Genomic DNA, 17,081 nt, shown 5'->3' with positions numbered 1-17,081 from the left:
ATTGAACTAGCAAGTTGAGAGACAGCATCATATTAACCTGATTCGAATGCCAGTTACGTTATTCCAGGGTGTTTGGAAATATTTTGAAATACCAAGTCTTATACAGAAAGCCAAGTAGGAAATGGCTCCCTCTCTCTGTGTGTGTATCTCAACAGTGGTATATGTAAATAAAAATGATTAATAATGTATCAATCTAAAGAAAGACAAATAGCTTTATACAAGTTGTAAGAAAAAAGTATTTTACAGTTAAAAACAAAATGAAATATTATGATTTATCGCTGTTGGACAGTTAGATCATAACCTTTATTTCTTTTCATGAGATAGATTGGATTTGGTTTCATTAGTCTGGGGAGGTTGGAAAATGTATTCACAAAAAAAAAAAAAAGAAAAATTATGTGTTATCTCATTCTGTTTTCCAAATGCACCTGTAACTTTACGTATTTGTGATTTTTGCTATGGGAAAGATCAAGGTCGGATTACCTGATAAGCAAGGTACTCACGGGCTTACTTGTGTTTATTTACTAATCTGTAATCAAAAGTGTGGTAAAACCCGTGTGCAATCGTGCCCTACAGATTAGCACGTAAACACAAGTAAGCCCCTGCGTACCTCGCTTCACTGGTTAATCTGTCCCTGAGGAGGATTTTGCCTGTTGTGAACCTTTTTATTTTTATTTTTTAATTTTTGCTAATTCTGTAGTTTCATGTGAAAAATTAGTAATAGAATTCAGCTGTGAACTATGACTGTCGCACTGACATAAATTAAATACAGGTGGCACCGTTGGCACCAGTTAAATACCTGGATTCTTAGCTGTGGATGAGGGTTAGAATGGAGAACAAAGGGGAGTGTCTCATTTTTTATCCAGATGATACTCAGGTGCAAGACACAGGCTTTTAGTTCATACAGATTTAGGTTTGAATTAAGACTATATAAGAAGGGTAACGTCTGGAAAATTGCTTAATCTCCTTAGGCTTCAGTTTCACATCTATAAAATAGGGTTAATACTAACTATAGAGCTATTAGGGGGATAATCTTAGCTGTATATGAAGTGCTTAGAGCGGTGCTGAGGTTGCCGCTGTAACAGATCACTACAAATTTAGGGGCTTAAAACAATACGAATTTATTCTCTCATGGTTCTGGGAGTCAGATGTCCAAAATGACTCTTAAGGGGCTAAAATCAAAACGTCATCAAGGATGGTTCTTTCTGTAGCTCCAGGGCATAATCTGTTCCTTGCCACTTCCACTTTTGAGGCTACCAGCACTCCTTGACTCCTGGCCGCATCACTCCACTCTGATCCCTTCTTCCTTGGTTACATTGCCTTCTCCTTACTGAGTCAAAACTCCACCTCCCTCTTCTAAGGATACTTGTGATTACATTCAGGGGCTACCAGGATAATCTCCCCATTTTCAGAGCCTTGACTTAAACACATCTGCAAAGTCTTTTGCCGCATAACGTTCATTAACTTTTGCCACATTCACAGGTTCTGGGAATTAGGACATGGATGTCTTTGGGTGGTGGTGGGATATCTTCAGTCCACCACCCAAACCAGACTCACTGCCATTGAGTCGATTCCGACTCATAGCAACCCCTTAGGGTTTCCAAGGCTGTCAGTCTCTATGGAAGCAGACTGCCACATCTTTCTCCTGAGGAGCTGAGTGCTTTAACCACTGTACCACTAGGGCTCCTTTCACTCTACCGCAGTACTCAAGAAACCATCCATATTTTTAACTGAGTAAGGAACAAAGAATTAGAATTGGGATCTTTTTGTTTACACTATAAGCACCATTTATGGTGGTACAGTGTGGATTATCCAGATAAAATCTGTTTTATGGACATGTATTTTCCAGCATGTGCTTAACCATCCTGAAGTACGTATAAAATGGGATACAAAGTTTATAAAGATTAGGTAATGGCCTAAAAAAGGCTTAACCTGGAGGAGCATCTAAGGTGGTTAGACTTGCTGGGAACATATTAAAATATGGCTGTAATGAAGAAAAGAAAGATGTGATGCATCATTTCATGCCACTTTAAATCTGAGGAATATGCTGGCTTGCACAGGTTTTTCCAAGGTAACGAGAATGTTGAGCTTCTAGCTACACTAAATTGTGATTCTTTGAGCATTTAGTGTAGATTTAGAGTGTCTGTTACGATTCAAGGATTCCCTGGTGGCGCAATGGCTACGTTCTCTGCTGCTAATTGAAAAGTCGGCGATTTGAACCCACCAGCCACTCCATGGGAGAAAGACGTGGTAATCAACGTCCATAAAGATTTACAGCCTTGGAAACCCTATGACGTTCTATGCTGTCCTTCAGGGTGGCTCTGAGTTGGAATCAACTCAACGGCAGCGGGTGTATTATGAGGCATAGCTTTCCCTTTGATCTGATTTGTGTTTTTCATTAACTTCTCAGGTGTGTAGTCCTGGTTGGACTACTTGCATTATATATGCGTTTGATATCTTTTTCTAGATTATAGTTGTTAAATGACCCTTCTGGCTAATTCTGTGCCCATGAGAACTTTAAGTATGCTTTATCTCATTAAAAAATTCTTTGAGTATGCTTTATCTCATTGGCTGAATTCTTAGATCCTCAACCAGGGCATTTGGCAATATCTGCAGACATTTTGGAGACTGGTTAAGGTATGCAGTTTGAATCCACTAGCTGCTCCTTGGAAACCCTATGGGACAATTCTACTCTGTTCTGTAGGGTTGCTATGAGTCAGAATTCACTAGATGGCCATGGGTTTTTTTTTTCCCGGTTTGGGGATATTTCTGATTGTCATGACTAAGGTAGGGGGTTGCTACTAGTATCTGGCGGGTTAGAGGCCAGGGATGCTGCTAAACAGCTTGCAATGCACAGGACAGTGCTGCCTCCCCCCTCCCCGAAAGAATTGCGGGGTACAAAATGTTAATATTGTCAAGGTTGAGAAACCCTGCTCTAAAATTATATCACCTCTGTGAACCTTTGGAATTAATAAAATTTAACATTTTCCTATCTTGGAATTACTCCAGTAAACATTAGATAAAGAAAGATAGGCTTATATGGAGCAGTCAAAATTTAGGACTAAAATGATTTGTGACATAAAACTTGAGGGCTAGGGATCTTTAATTTGTGTGTATGTATGTGGGGGGAGCTGACATTAAAAACTTAAAACAAGTGTCATTTATAGGCGGGGGAATGACTTATTTTCAGGTAATATGGGGACTTCTAAAAGTGCTGTATGGCGATTTACTTTGGCTTGTATTATTTTGACTGTATTGAGTTTGTCTTACACATACACATAGCACATTTAATATATTTAAATTACACCTAAGGATTTGATGAAATGATAATAACTAACAAATAACAACTCACATCATTATGCCTTACAGAAGACTTTCGTGTGCATCGGGAAGGAAATAAGTAGTTACATGCTAGGCATTTTAAATATATTTAATTTTCACAACTCTAAAGGTACATACTGGAGCTCTGGTGGTGCAGTGGTTAGGAGCTATGGCTGCTAACTAAAAGATTGACAGTTCAGATCTACCTGCTGCCCCTTGGAAACCCTGTGGGGCAGTTCTGCTCTATTTTATAGGGTGAGTATAAGTTGCAATCTAATCCACAGTAATAGGTTTAGTTGTTTTGGTTTTAAAAGTAGATATTATCTTCATTTTTTTTAAGATAAGACAACTTACCTTCAGGAAGTAAGCAAAATATTCTTCCACTTAATCTTGTATTTACTTACTTTATAATGTTAGTTTTTATAATTGATAGGTACTGGTCTTACAGAAAGGAGCCTTGGTAGCACAGTGGTTGAAGTGCTTGACTGCTAACCAAAAGGTTGATGGTTTGAAACCACCAGCCACTCTGCAGAAGAAAGATGCGGCACTCTGCTTCCGTAAAGATTACAGCCTTGGAAACCCTATGGGGCAGTTCTACTCTGTCCTGTAGGGTTGCTATGAGTCGGAATCGACTGTACATTAGTGGGTTTGGTTTTTGATTTTTTGATTCTACAGAAATCACACACCAAAGTTTAGCAGTGATAAAGAGTAGGAAATCTACACTTTTCAGTTGCTCTTTTACTATGAGAATTATTATGATATGATGATATTTTATTTACTTAAAGTGTCTTTTAAAAAGTGCTTTGGCAGTTTTCCATCTGTGGAATTCCATAATGGTTGTATATGCAGGACAGTGGAATATTTATCTAAGTTTTGCCCAAAAAGGTCGTGACAAGGAACTTCTGTCATTCTTTTTGGGAGTCATTTAGTCAGAAAATTATTTTTGCCATAGATAGGTTTTGAACCAACACTTTGAGGAAATATTGAGAGACAGTTATGTTTCAAATTATTAGAAAGGCAGTTAGTTATATTTCAGGATTAAGAAGGAAGCTAATTTATTTTAAAAATATATTATGGTGAAAAGTATTTGTGACTATACTCATGTCAAAACAGGATCTCGAGGGAGTACATAGATCAAATCTAGTCTTAGTAATTTTATGACCGTGGAAAAATTTCTTAAACTTGGAGTCTCAATTTCCTAATCTGTAAATCATTAAACTGTCATGTGGAGTAAAGGAGATAATAATGTAAAGCAGTCAACACAATGATTGATGTAAAGTACTTAAATGGCAGTGTTCATTAATAATAATATCCATTATATAATTAAGCATAAATTAGAACCCAGTGGGATATTTTTCCAATTCTTTTCTGCTTAATACTAATGTCCCTCAGGATTTTAATAACTGCCCTGCCCCCCCCACAAAAAAATCATGAAAAAGTGATTTTTTTAAGATAGGACAATAAAGCATATCTCTTGTTATAGTACTTCAATTTGCTATTATGTATGTTCAAGAGGAAAATACAGTATGCAGCACTTTTTGAGTTCTTTTTACCTTAACTCCTATTAAATCTTCCGAGGCTCTTGTGTTCCATGGTACACAGTTTGAGAAACACTGGCCTTGAATGAAAACACATCACCTGGTAGAGTACTGTCATTCCAATATCATGATCCTGAAGACTAAATTTTGTGTTACTTGGACCCACAATCAACGCCCATGGAAGCAGCAGGCAAGAAATCAAACGATGCATTGCACTGGGCAAAACTGTTGCAAAAGTCCTTTTTAAAGTGTTAAAAAGCAAAGATGTCACTTTGAGGACTAAGGTGTGCCTGACCCAAGCTGTGGAATTTTCAGTTGCTTCATATTCATGTGAAAGCTGGACAGTGAAGAAGGAAGACTGAAGAAGAATTGATAAATTTGAATTGTGGTGTTGGCGAAGAATATTGACTGTATCATAGACTGCCAGAAGTACAAACAAATCTGTCTTGGAAGAAGTACAAGAGTGCTCCTTAGAAGCAAGGTTGGTGAGACTTTGTCTCACGTACTTTGGACATGTTATCAGGAGGGACCAGTCCCTGGAGAAGGTCATCATGCTTGGTAAAGTAGAGGGTCACAAAAAAGAGGAAGACCCTCAACAAGATGGATTGACACAGTGACTTCAACAATGGGCTCAAGTATAATGATTGCGACAATGGCATAGGACCAGGCAGTGTTTTGTTCTGTTGTACGTGGGGTCGCTGTGAGTTGGAATTAACTTGATGGCACTTTAACAACAGCAACAACAACAAAGAGTAGAATGTCAGATTTCATATTGGCTTTGCTGAGCATGGACACCACAGGCTGGATGGATGCCTGCCGTGTCTAGTTCAATATTCTCTTAAATTGTGTCCTCGGAAACATCAATGGTTTGGATAAGATTTTTGTTGATATTAATACTTGCCTTCACTCTTTTTCTCCCTTTGAGGAATATCCTCAATTACATCCTAGTAATGTCCATGCACGTGTGTGGGTGTGCATGCACACATACATGTTTTTGTAAGACCTTATGGTGGTTATATAAAGGGAACAGAGAAAAGGAAAAATAAACCAATAGTGATTTCTCGGACCTCACCTTATTCTGTCTCTCAGTAGCATTTGACCCTGTTTGCTCCTTCCATTTTGCTCCCTTTGCCACCTGGCATGCTACCCCTTAAACATGGGATGATCCTTCTTTATATGTTTTGTTGGTTTCTCCTCTGCTTCCCAACCCTTATGTGTTGGGTTTCCCATGGCTCAATACTCAGACCTCTTCTCTTTTCTGTCTACACTTACTTTCTAGGTGATCTCTTCTTGTCCTACATCTTTACAGTTCATCTCTGTGCTGACAACTTCCCAAATTATAGCTGCCTTAAACATCTTCCTTGTCTGTCCAATTACTGGTTACTTACTCAAAATTTGTAGTCTGTCTAGCAGGTGTTGTATTAGTTTCCTAGGGCTGCATAACAAAGTACTGTAAAGTGGGTGGCTTTAAACCACAGAAATTTGTCACCTCATAGTTCTGGAAGCAGTAGTCCAAATTCAGGGTGTTAGCAGGGCCATGTTCTCTCTGAAAAGTCTAGGGGAAGATTTCTGTCTTGTACCTCCCAGCTTTGGTAGCCCCAGGCATTCCTTGGCTTGCAGTTGTAGCAGAAGTCCGGTGTTACACGGCTGTCTTCCTTTTATTTATTTCTTTCTCTTTTTCTCTCTTCTAAGGATGCCACTCAGATTGTATTAGGACCTACCCTACTCCAGTATGACTTCGTATTAACTAATAACATCTTCAGAGACCCTGTTTCCAAACAAGGTCATATTCACATGAACCTGGGGTTAAGACTTCAACTTATGTGTTCGGGGGACACAATTCAATCCATAACAGAGGTCTTCTATTTAATGTGTCCAAAAGCTAAAAGCAACTATTTCCATCATTGCTGCTACGTAGCATTGTCACCTGCAGACGTGAATTATGCTTGAGTTTATTTAATTAACATCCCCTCTAGCCTCTCCCCAACATATTTATATAATTGAATGTCATGATTCCATTGAATCCATACATCTTACCTAATGGATACTAAAGTCTGTATTCAGTTATTGTCTTAACATATACTCTGCTTCTGAGTTGCCATCTAACATGGGATACACATGTGTGAGTCTCCATTATGAAATGTTTTATGTAATAGCAACCATATTACATAAAGTAGAAAAGGAGAATTAAGAAAAAATCTCTGGTCGAGGGAGTTGGAAGTCAACCCCACCTTTCAGCTCCTGCAGTAGCACCCCTGGAGTCCCTTCTTTAAGTGGGAGTGTGTGCCAGTGTCTTTGAATGCATGTGTTTTTTCCTCTTTAAGTGCAACTTCACTATTCTTAGTCATGTGTGGGAGGAGTGTGAAATTTAATAGCAAGTTATTTTTAGCAAGAGGCTGTTTCTTCATTTGTCATGTTTGGAATCAGCTTTAGGTTGCTAGGACAAAAACTGTTGAATTTCTAAGAATTTTTTCGTACATAGGTAAGTACAGCAATCGTCAAGTTGATGTATTTGTGCTCGCTAATTATCTCCAGGGATGGTGTTCTGTTCTCAGGTGTCATTTTTTAGTTTCCACAGTAATCCAGTAGAGCTGATTATTTTGCATTTTACAGCATCAACGAATTAAAACCTATGACTCACAGGGACCTCACATCACTGGAAGGCTGTCAGGTGGAATGCAGCTTTATTTTTTTGGATGGAGGTGGGAGGAAAGGAAGAATTCCAATCTCATAACCTTTTTAAAAAACGGAGCTTAATTTTTGAGAGAAGGAAAGGGCAAGTGAAGTATTGCAAGAATTTAGCTTTCACTCCTTCTATTCGCACATCTCTTTCTTCTTCTCTTTGACACAGTGATTAGAGAAAGATGGTGGTATTCTATTTTAAATATTGTAATGCATGAGTTTCCATTAATTGAAAACAGAACTTTCATTAATAGAAAAGGGAGCCATTGTCTGATATATAGCTAAATAACTTCTTTGATTCCTAGATTTTGAATAAAAATGTGATGTTTCCTTGAAGAAATTATTCTCTTACCGTGTTTCTTAAAATCTCACCTTAGTATCCATAGGGTTGCTCAGGACTCCTAGACTTTCCTCCTGTTTAGGGACAGATCGTCTGAGTTCTTATATAAAAATGATGGCACTGCTCTGTCATTAGAAGGGCCACGTGCTTTGAATTGTCGCTGACGCCTCCCAATGCCCCACACACATCTCCTCCTTCTACCATATACACATCGGACAGATTTAAGCCAGATGCTGTCCGTACACTGCTTCCTCCTTGTGACCGCTCATGAAATCGTGATTTAAGGCCACAGTTCTTGATTTTGTTTTTTTTTACAGCTATGAACAGGTGGCCAAATAGCATGGGCAAAAACTGAAGGATCAGAGATTACTTGGTGGCTTGGAGAGGGACCACGTATCTTATGAGCCCAGCTCCTTTAACATCAACCCAGTTTCCTAAGAGGCAACGCCCAGGTCAGCTGCTGCCACCCAGGGGAGGGCAGGGCAGGGCAGGGCAGGGCAGGGCAGGGCAGGGCTGGCTTTGGAAGGGTTGGGTCCCTAGGAGGAATCCAGGCCTTGCTCTGCGAAGTAGTCTCAGGAAACGGGCCTGAGGATATCATCACCCAGGGAGCTGCAGTTTTTCTGGAGAACAAAGGAAACAAAGTGGAAGCTTATTCTGTGTTGAGAAAAGGGGACCATATAGGATTAGGGGAAGAAGGGAGGATGAGTGTGTGTGGCAGGGAGAAGACTGAGTGAGAGGCCTGGGCTCTGGAAGCTTGGGGTACGGTGGGTGGGGCCAAGCTTTCCATATTTCCTTTAGGGTGTGGGAAAGTCTTCCTCTGTACTGCCTGGGACTATGAGTTTATCTGCCATGAGTTGCTCTTCAGCATGAGTTACTATTCATGCATGTTTCCATGTATAATGAAATGGTTAGAAAACTGTATTTGATCTGAACCGAGGTTGGCTTGGACAGGATGGGGTCTGGGATTTGGGGACGTGGTTGTGAAGCATGGAGAATTCACCTGTTAGGGGATTATGAAAGTAGGGCAGGGACTGAGGAGATTGGATCTTCTAGTGTTGCAAGTGAGAACAGTTGGTACCTTGAGGAAAAGGGACACCAAGACATGAGAGAGGAATATAAAAAGAAAGTGGGATTCCATTTCAAACTCTATGAATGTTTACTCTTATTTGGCGGAAAATTTCTTCCATCCTTCTTTGTCCTTGATCTGCCGAGCTGGCTGTGTGAGCAGCTTTTGGGTAACCTCTATGAACATCTGCGGAGCCCTGGTAGCACAGTGGTTAAAAGCTCAGCTACGAACCTAAAGGATGGCAGTTTGAATCCACCAACCACTCCTTGGAAACCCTATGGGGCAATTCTACTCTGTGCTATAGGGTTGCTATAGGTTGGAATCAACTCGATGGCAACAGCTTTATTTTGTGGTATATGAACATCTGGAGTCCCTGGGTAGCACAAACTGTTAATATGCTTGGCTGCTAACTGAAAGATGGGTGGTTCAAGTCCACCAAGAGGCACTTCAGAAGAAAGGCCTGGTAATCTACTTATGAAAAAAATCAGTTATTGAAAACCTCCTGGAGCACAGTTCTGTTCTGACACAGGGGGATGCTATGAATTGGAGTTGACTCCATGGTAAGTGGTATATAAACATTGGACCACTTGGCTGCTGTCTGTCAGACCCTGTGTTTGATTTGGGATACAGCCATGTGCCAGGTATGGCTCCAGCTCTCTGCAGTGCATCAGAGACTGTGCGAAGTGGTGTGGTGGGTGCATGTGTGTGAGCCCAGAGTTAGCTGTTTGGATGTACAGAGGCACTTGGAAATATATTTTTGGTGTAGCCCCTAGAACACACCGGTAAAATTACAATCTTGTCCATTAGCATTTTGTTCCCAACTGTGCTGTCAGATGTAAGGGAGATACATTTAGTCTGTGAGGCACATTTTTCTTTTCCTCAGACTTTAAGCCTTTGGGGAATTTGAGAATATCTGGCCAAGGCAGGCACCAGTAGATCAGGGACGGTGGGGAGGGCTGGCTTGGCGCCACCATGGATGATTAGACAATCACAGTAATACCATGCCAGTTTGCCTTGCCCTTTGTTTGACCTTAAGCTAGAAATAATTTCTTATCCTTGTTCAAAGCCTTCCCTGGCCAGAGGGCAAGGAAGGCATAACATGAAGGAGTGTCTTTTTCTGGAGAGAAAAAGTTTGTGTGGCGGGAATTTGACTGTTCCAGTCACAGCCCTTCCCCTGAGTACTATTTGGTTGACATGGGTAACAGAGGATAGTCTCGTTTACTTGTGTTAAGCACTTTTTAAAACTCATTTAAGCATTGCAGTTAAGCCTCGCAAGTTTGGTACTATTGTTCCCGTATCTCAGGTAACACTATGGAGGCACAGAGTTAAGCAATGGAACGTAGTTCCTGCAGCCGGTAAAGGAAGAGCCAGAGTTCACATGTAGGGGGGCTGACCCCAAAACCTGCCCTTTTAGTCTCGCAGCTTCCTTACAGAAGGACCTGGCAGAGACCATCTTGAAGAGAGCCAGAGTATCTACTTGCATCTTATTTCCCTTGTTCTTTGGTTACAGATGATATTTATTGACTGATGATTTGTATTGTTCGTGCCATCGAGTCAGTTCCTACTCACATTGACCCCACGTGACACAGCAGAATTGTTCCATAAGGTTTTCTTGGCTGTAATCTTTACGGAAGCAGATTGCCAAGTCTTTCTCTTGCAGAGCCACTGGGTGGATTTGAACAGCTAACCTTTCAGTTCGTAGCCGAGCGTATCACCATTGTGCCGTCAGGGGTCGTTGATTTGTATTAGTATTTAAAAATATCTCCAAATAAGGAAAGGAATAAGAGACTTGGGGCTTCCTGCTTTTTGGGGATAGGGTGATTACAGATGGATGATTTCATAGATGGGTTCACTTATGGGTTTGTAGTACCTCATTCCTAACCAGTGGCAGAAAGTTCAGAGATCGGTGATGTGAATTAATCTTCCAGCCTTTTGTCAAGTAGTGAAGTAATTACCAGAGTTACGCCATTAACAAGATCATATATCTATGTTACACTTGCTATTGCTTGAATATTAAATATAATATTTAAAAATTAACATATGCTCCCTACATAGAGGGCTATCAACATATTCATCATGGTCATTTTTTTCAAACTATTTAATATTTTCATCTCTGCCCCCTTTTATGATAAATTTGAGTTTCAAGGCAGGTACAGATTCTTTGGAGTTTGCCTTTTGGAGCTCTGCTGTGAAGCTTTTTCTTTGCACTTAAGCTTTGTACACCACACTTTGAAGTTGGTCTTTGTTTTTGTATCTTTGCCCTTTTTGGGAAGTTACTGATGTGTGGTTATAAAGAATTCTTTTTTATTGCAAGTTTAGAGAAATCTTAATTAAATAACAAGACTAATTATGAGTATTGGAGCCCTGGTTCTGTAGTGGTTAAGCCTTTAGCTGCTAATGAAAAGGTCTCCAGTTTGAATTCACCAGCCACTGCTTGGAAACCCTATGGGGCAGTTCAACTCTATTCTATAGGGTCGCTATGAGTTGGAATTGACTCTGCGGCAGTGGTTTTTTTTATTATGAGTATCAGTAAATTTGAGTTTCAAAATCGAATATATTTTAAGTAAACTAATGCAACTTAACTGTTCTTTTGGTATCATATGAATACTGATTAAAATCTACTGAGCTTTTATCAATTCAGGATGTTTCTTGCTGAGTTAGATTTTATAAGTTAAAAAAATTATTCAACCAGTATTTGAGAGCGTCTGTGTGCTAGGCAGGAGCTCTGGTAGTACAGCAGTTAAGAGCTCGGCTGCTAACCAAAAGGTCAGCAGTTCGAATCCACCAGCTGCTTCTTGGAAACCCTATGGTGCAGTTCTACCCTGTCCTATAGGGTCGCTGTGAGTTGGAATCTACTCAATGGCAGTGGGTTTTGGTGTGCTGGTCATTTTTAGACAAATACTATTTTTGTGTCTATCACGCGGTAGACTGTGTTTTAAGGTACTTGGGAAATGACAGTGAACAAAAAAATAAAAAATCTTTGGATTCTGGTGGAGGAGAGACACATTATAAATAAACAAATATAGAAGATAGTTATAAATGCAAAAATAAAGCAGGACCCTGAAAGAGTTGCTAGGCCTTCTACAGGGGCTCATGGAGGAGGGCCCATGAGGGGCCCGGGGAGCCCTTGTTAAGAAAGCAGAGAAGCATGAAGACAGACATCCCGTTGTTGCCCCTGAACATTTTGTGAAGAGTGCTTTCTCTCTTGCCAGGCTTCCTGCCTCTTGTTACTTTAGCCTGAAGTTTGGACAGCAGGCAGAACCCTTGTCTGTTTAGTAAGTTTGTGAACAAAGGCTGATTGCTTCCCTCATCAATAAACAAACATTATCTGCAAAAAAAAAAAAAAAAAAAAAAAGCAGGGATGAGAGACAGAGAATATTGGGTGGGCTGGTTACAATTTTAAGTATTGTGGCCCACCATGGCCTCACTGAGAAGCCTTTGTGGGCAGAATGATGGTGGCGTAGTGGTTAAGTGCTACAGCTGCTAACCGAAGTGCCGGCAGTTCGAATCTGTCAGGCGCTCGTTGGAAACTCTATGGGGCAGTTCTGCTCTTTCCTGTAGGGTCCCTATGAGTTGGAATCAACTCAATGGCCCTGTGTTTGGTTTTGTTTTTGGTTTGCCTTTAGAGGCTGACAGCCTAGTGATAACTGCTTTTGTTTTTCTTAATTATGGTAAAAAAATATATAACAAACATTTTGCAATTCAAAAAATTTTTACATGTATAATTCAGTGACATTATGGTCATCCTTTTCTAAATTATTCTACCATCATTAACAGAAACTCTGTACTCCCTAAGCAATGACTTCCCTTTCCCCTCTCCCTCCACCTCTGGTAAAAACCACTAATAAACTTTGCTGCCTCTATATTTGCCTATTTCATTTAAGTGGGATCATAAAATATTTGCCCTTTTGTGACTGATCTTTTTCACTCAGTATAATGTTTTCAGGGTTCAGCCATGCTATAACATGCTTCAGGACTTTGTTTCTCTTTATGGCTGGGTGGTATTCTGTTGTATGTATATAACCACTTTTGTTTATCCATTCATTGGTTGATTGACGTTTAGATCATTTCCACCTTCTGGCTATTGTGAGTAATGCTACAGTGAACATTAGTGTACAGATAACTTTTTAGTGGGCACTTCCTCATGAGGTTCTAAAAGAAAATCGAAACACACTGCTGTTGAGTCAGTTTCGACTCATAGAGACCCTATGGGACAGACCAGAACTTCCCCATAGGGTTTACAAGGTTGTGATCTTTATTGAAGCAGACTGCCACATCTTTCTTCTGTGGAGTGGCTGGTGGGCTTGAACCTCCAACCGTTTGGTTGCAGCCAAGCACTTTAACCACTGCGTTACCAGGGCTCCTACCATGAGGTTAGGGACTCCTAAGTACTTACATATACATTTCCTCCTAAACTATGGGACAGGGAACATTATCCCCAGTTTATCCAGGAGGAAAGTAAAGCTTTGAGAGTTAATTGCACAGATGAACATAACTAGCATGACCCAGATCAGACTCCAAAGCATGGTATTATATACTGTGTCAATGTTGAAACACTTGTTTTGTAGTAATTATCCGACTTTGGAGATAGGGCTGCCTTATTTTTGGTTCAGTGGGTTGTGCTGTAACTTGACTGGCTCCCAGAGTCTGTTGTGTGTTAGCGCGAGCTTTCTTTGTGCCCTCGCGCTTGTTCTATTTAAAGGATCTTGGGGTTGTGTGCTATGGCCACAGCGGGCAAAGGAGCCACCTGGTTGCTGAATTCCATGCAGTGGAACGTGTTTGTTGTGTCAGAGAGTGAACTCTATTTACTCCAGTAAATCATTTACTACTTGAATTCCTGGCATTACATTTCAGTGACAGGACACTAATTTGACTGGTCTGTGTCTTGTTGTGTTCAAGAGCCTGCTATAAATGCTCATATTTAGAAGGGAATGTGAAGTGAGTGAAAGAATATAATGCCAAGGTCATTGGTTTGTTATGAGTGTTAGTCACAGAATAGGCTGTACCTTGTACTTCCAGTGATTGCCTTATCGTAATGGAAAGTAAAATGAGAATGAATGTGTTGGATTAGAAGCCTTCACAGAACCCGGGCTGTGGAAGTCAGGTCAGGGGTTCAAGAGAACACTGTTGTTCTTTCTGCCGTGAGTGTGCTTATGATAAAAGTGAGATACTGTTCGGTTTTTTTACTCTTCATTCGGTATTAATATCATGATGATTTTCATTCCAGTACATCTTATCATTTGGCGCTGATATATATTTTTTGTGCTTTGACCAGTTTAATATTTGAAGTGTGTATGCTGTGCATTAATTTAGAAAGAGGACATACATATGTAATGTTATGTATTATTTTTCCTTGTCAGTTTTTAGTGATTCTTCCTCATTCACTACTTCCAAAATTAAGTGCTATTGATTTTTAGAAGATGATTTTCTTTTTACCCAAGAAATAAACTAGGGTTTGGGTACTTGGGCTATGGAATTTATTCTGTTCCTTTTCTTTGAAGTATAATACATGTATGAATAAATATACATATTCTAAATATACAATTCAAAGACTTTTTTTGAACACGCTTAAGTAACCAGCTTCCGAATCAAAAGTATAAGAGCTTATCTGCATCTGAAAAGCCCCCTCACTCTCTTCTAATCACTCCCGCCATCTCCTTTACCATTTATTTTTCAGATTTCTAGCAGCAAATATTTTGCCTTTTTTATACTTGACATGAATGGAACAATACAATCTGTATGCTTTTGTGTCTACTTCTTTTGCTTCACATCGTTTGTGAGATTGATCCACGTGGTTGCATGTAGCAGTAGGTTGTTCGCTCTTACTGTATGATATTTCATTGTGTGGCTGTTCCGCAATTTATCTGTCTATTCTACCGTTCAAGATGTATGTGCAACTTCCAACTTTTTGCTGTTGTGAATAGTGCTGCTGCAAACATTCTGGTGTATGTCTTTTGGTGAATATGTAAGCATTTCTGTTAGGTATATACTAGGAGAGGAATTACTGGGTCATAGGATATGTGTAAGGAGCCTTGGTAGCCCAGCGATTAAGCACTCCACTGCTAACCAAGAGGTCAGCAGTTCAAAACCACCAGTGGCTCCATGGGAGAAAAGGCCTGGCAATCTGCTTGTTTACAGCATAGGAAATCCTCTGGGGCATTTCTACTCTGTCCTGTAGGATTGCTATGAGTTGAAATCACCCCTGCACAGGATATGTATATTTTCAACTTGAACTGATGCTACCAAACAGGTAATTTAAATGATTGGGCCAATTTACATTTCCACTAGTAGTGTTGTGAATTTTATTTTTGATATGCTCTTTTAGGGTGGGGAGGCATGTGCTGTTTTGAGGTTCATTTCAATTCATATTTGCTCCGTGGGAACGAATGGTCATAGCTACCTCACTGATTCTTTGAACGCTAAGTTAAATATTTATTCTTGCACCTATGTACATGTTCTTTGTCCCCTCTGTGGATATTTATATATGCATGTGTGTGCACACACATGTGCATAATGTGTCTATGTTATATACAACATGTGTGTGTGTACTTTATTTTACAAAACTTGATATAATCCACAGTAGATACCCCCTTGTATAGACTCCTGAGAGACTGGGAAACCACCTTAGAGTTCATCTAGTGCAAGCTTCTTTTGTCTCTGAAGTTGCACTGATGCTACTTGAGTGTCTCTAAAGACAGGAAGCACATTATTTCAGGGTGACCCATCCTTTGTTAAGGGGCCCTGGTAGGTTCAAACCCACCAGCTGCTCCACGGGAGAAAGATCTAGCAGTCTGCTTCTGTCAAGATAGCAGCCTTGGAAACCCTATGGGACAGTTCTCCTCTATCTATAGGGTTCGCTGTGAGTCAGAATCAACTTGATGGCAACGGGTTTGGTTTTTTGGTTTAAGAAACTTGTGTTGTGTTTCTTCAACATGAAGATGACGTCTGTCTCCTTTTGACTTCTGTAAATATCATGTCCTTTTAGAGGTGAGCAAGAAACCATGATTCTTGTAATAAAGTGAAATCTCTTCAGGCAGAGGTTTGCGACTATCTTCTAAGTTGTACTTTCCAACACCTGCGGGGTTGTGGTTCCTGAACAGTTTGTTCTGGTTAATTGGTTAATGGAGAAGAAAACACAGTACAAAGCTCCTTTTTGTTTTCTTTTCTTGTTTTCCAATTTTTCTGCCATGAGCATACGTTAATTTTTTCCGTTTTTAAACAATGTTTAAACCCCAAAATAAAAAATTCAATTATTATATATTTAAATCAGACTGTAATGAATAAAATAATGAGAAAAAGATATCCTTGTTTTTTTTTAATAGAAAACTGACCACTATACTTCATCTAATCCATGAATATGGAAAATTTCTTCTGATGGATAATACCTAGTCTAAGATTTCTGAACTTCCAGGTGATATTAATATTAATGGAGCCTTAGAATAAAAATGAGTTTTTTTAGTTAATAATTGATAAGTAAGGTTCATCGATCTTCGTTAATAGGCATTTCTTCTTTTTGTCTCTACAGGCAAGAAGAGACTGACAGAAGAGTGAAAAATGTAAGATATATTTTCTTTAATGGAACTTTAGAAATAGATTTTTACTTAACATATTCTATAATGTGATGATTTTAAAGATATCTGATATACTCTGAATCCTTTCTATAATTAAAGTTTTGCTAGAAACCAACGCGTCACAAACACTGTTGTTGTTGTTAGGTGCCATCATGTCACCTCTAGCTCATAGCAACCCCATGTTCAACAGAATGAAACCCTGCCCTGCCCTGCCCTGCCCCGCCCCATCCTCACAATCGTTGCTATGTTTGAGCCCATTGTTGTAGTCACTGTGTCAGTCCATCTCGTTGAGGGTCTTTCTCTCTTTTGCTGACCCTCTACTTAACCATGCATGATGTCCTTTTCCAGGGACTGGTCACTCCTGTTAACATGTGAAAAGTAAGCAAGACAAAGTCTCACTATCCTCGCTTCTAAGGGACATCCAGGCTGTACTTCTTCTAAGACAAACACTAAATATATTTAAATATGGTTAAATATAGGTAAAACATATATTCTCTGACTTTGCTCAAGGAAGGTTGGTTAGATTTAGGAAGTGGATGGTTGTATGTTTGTAAAGGCAAATGAAC

The 17,081-nt window shown here is 39.7% G+C and overlaps 1 protein-coding gene across 7 annotated transcripts in view; it reads left to right on the top strand.

Moving 5' to 3' along the window:
• The window catches only part of LMO7 (LIM domain 7), a 281,227-nt gene that overhangs the window by 187,582 nt on the left and 76,564 nt on the right, over window positions 1–17,081 (top strand). For all 7 annotated transcript variants that reach the window (XM_064270029.1, XM_064270027.1, XM_064270028.1 and 4 more), the window contains exon 5: window positions 16,470–16,500. In XM_064270029.1, coding sequence (XP_064126099.1) covers window positions 16,470–16,500 — 31 coding nt within the window. The remainder of the gene's footprint in view (window positions 1–16,469; window positions 16,501–17,081) is intronic.

The sequence above is a fragment of the Loxodonta africana genome, chromosome 17 (assembly GCF_030014295.1).
Source record: "Loxodonta africana isolate mLoxAfr1 chromosome 17, mLoxAfr1.hap2, whole genome shotgun sequence".
Taxonomy (NCBI): domain Eukaryota; kingdom Metazoa; phylum Chordata; class Mammalia; order Proboscidea; family Elephantidae; genus Loxodonta; species Loxodonta africana.
This window is presented reverse-complemented; position numbering and strand designations above follow the sequence as displayed.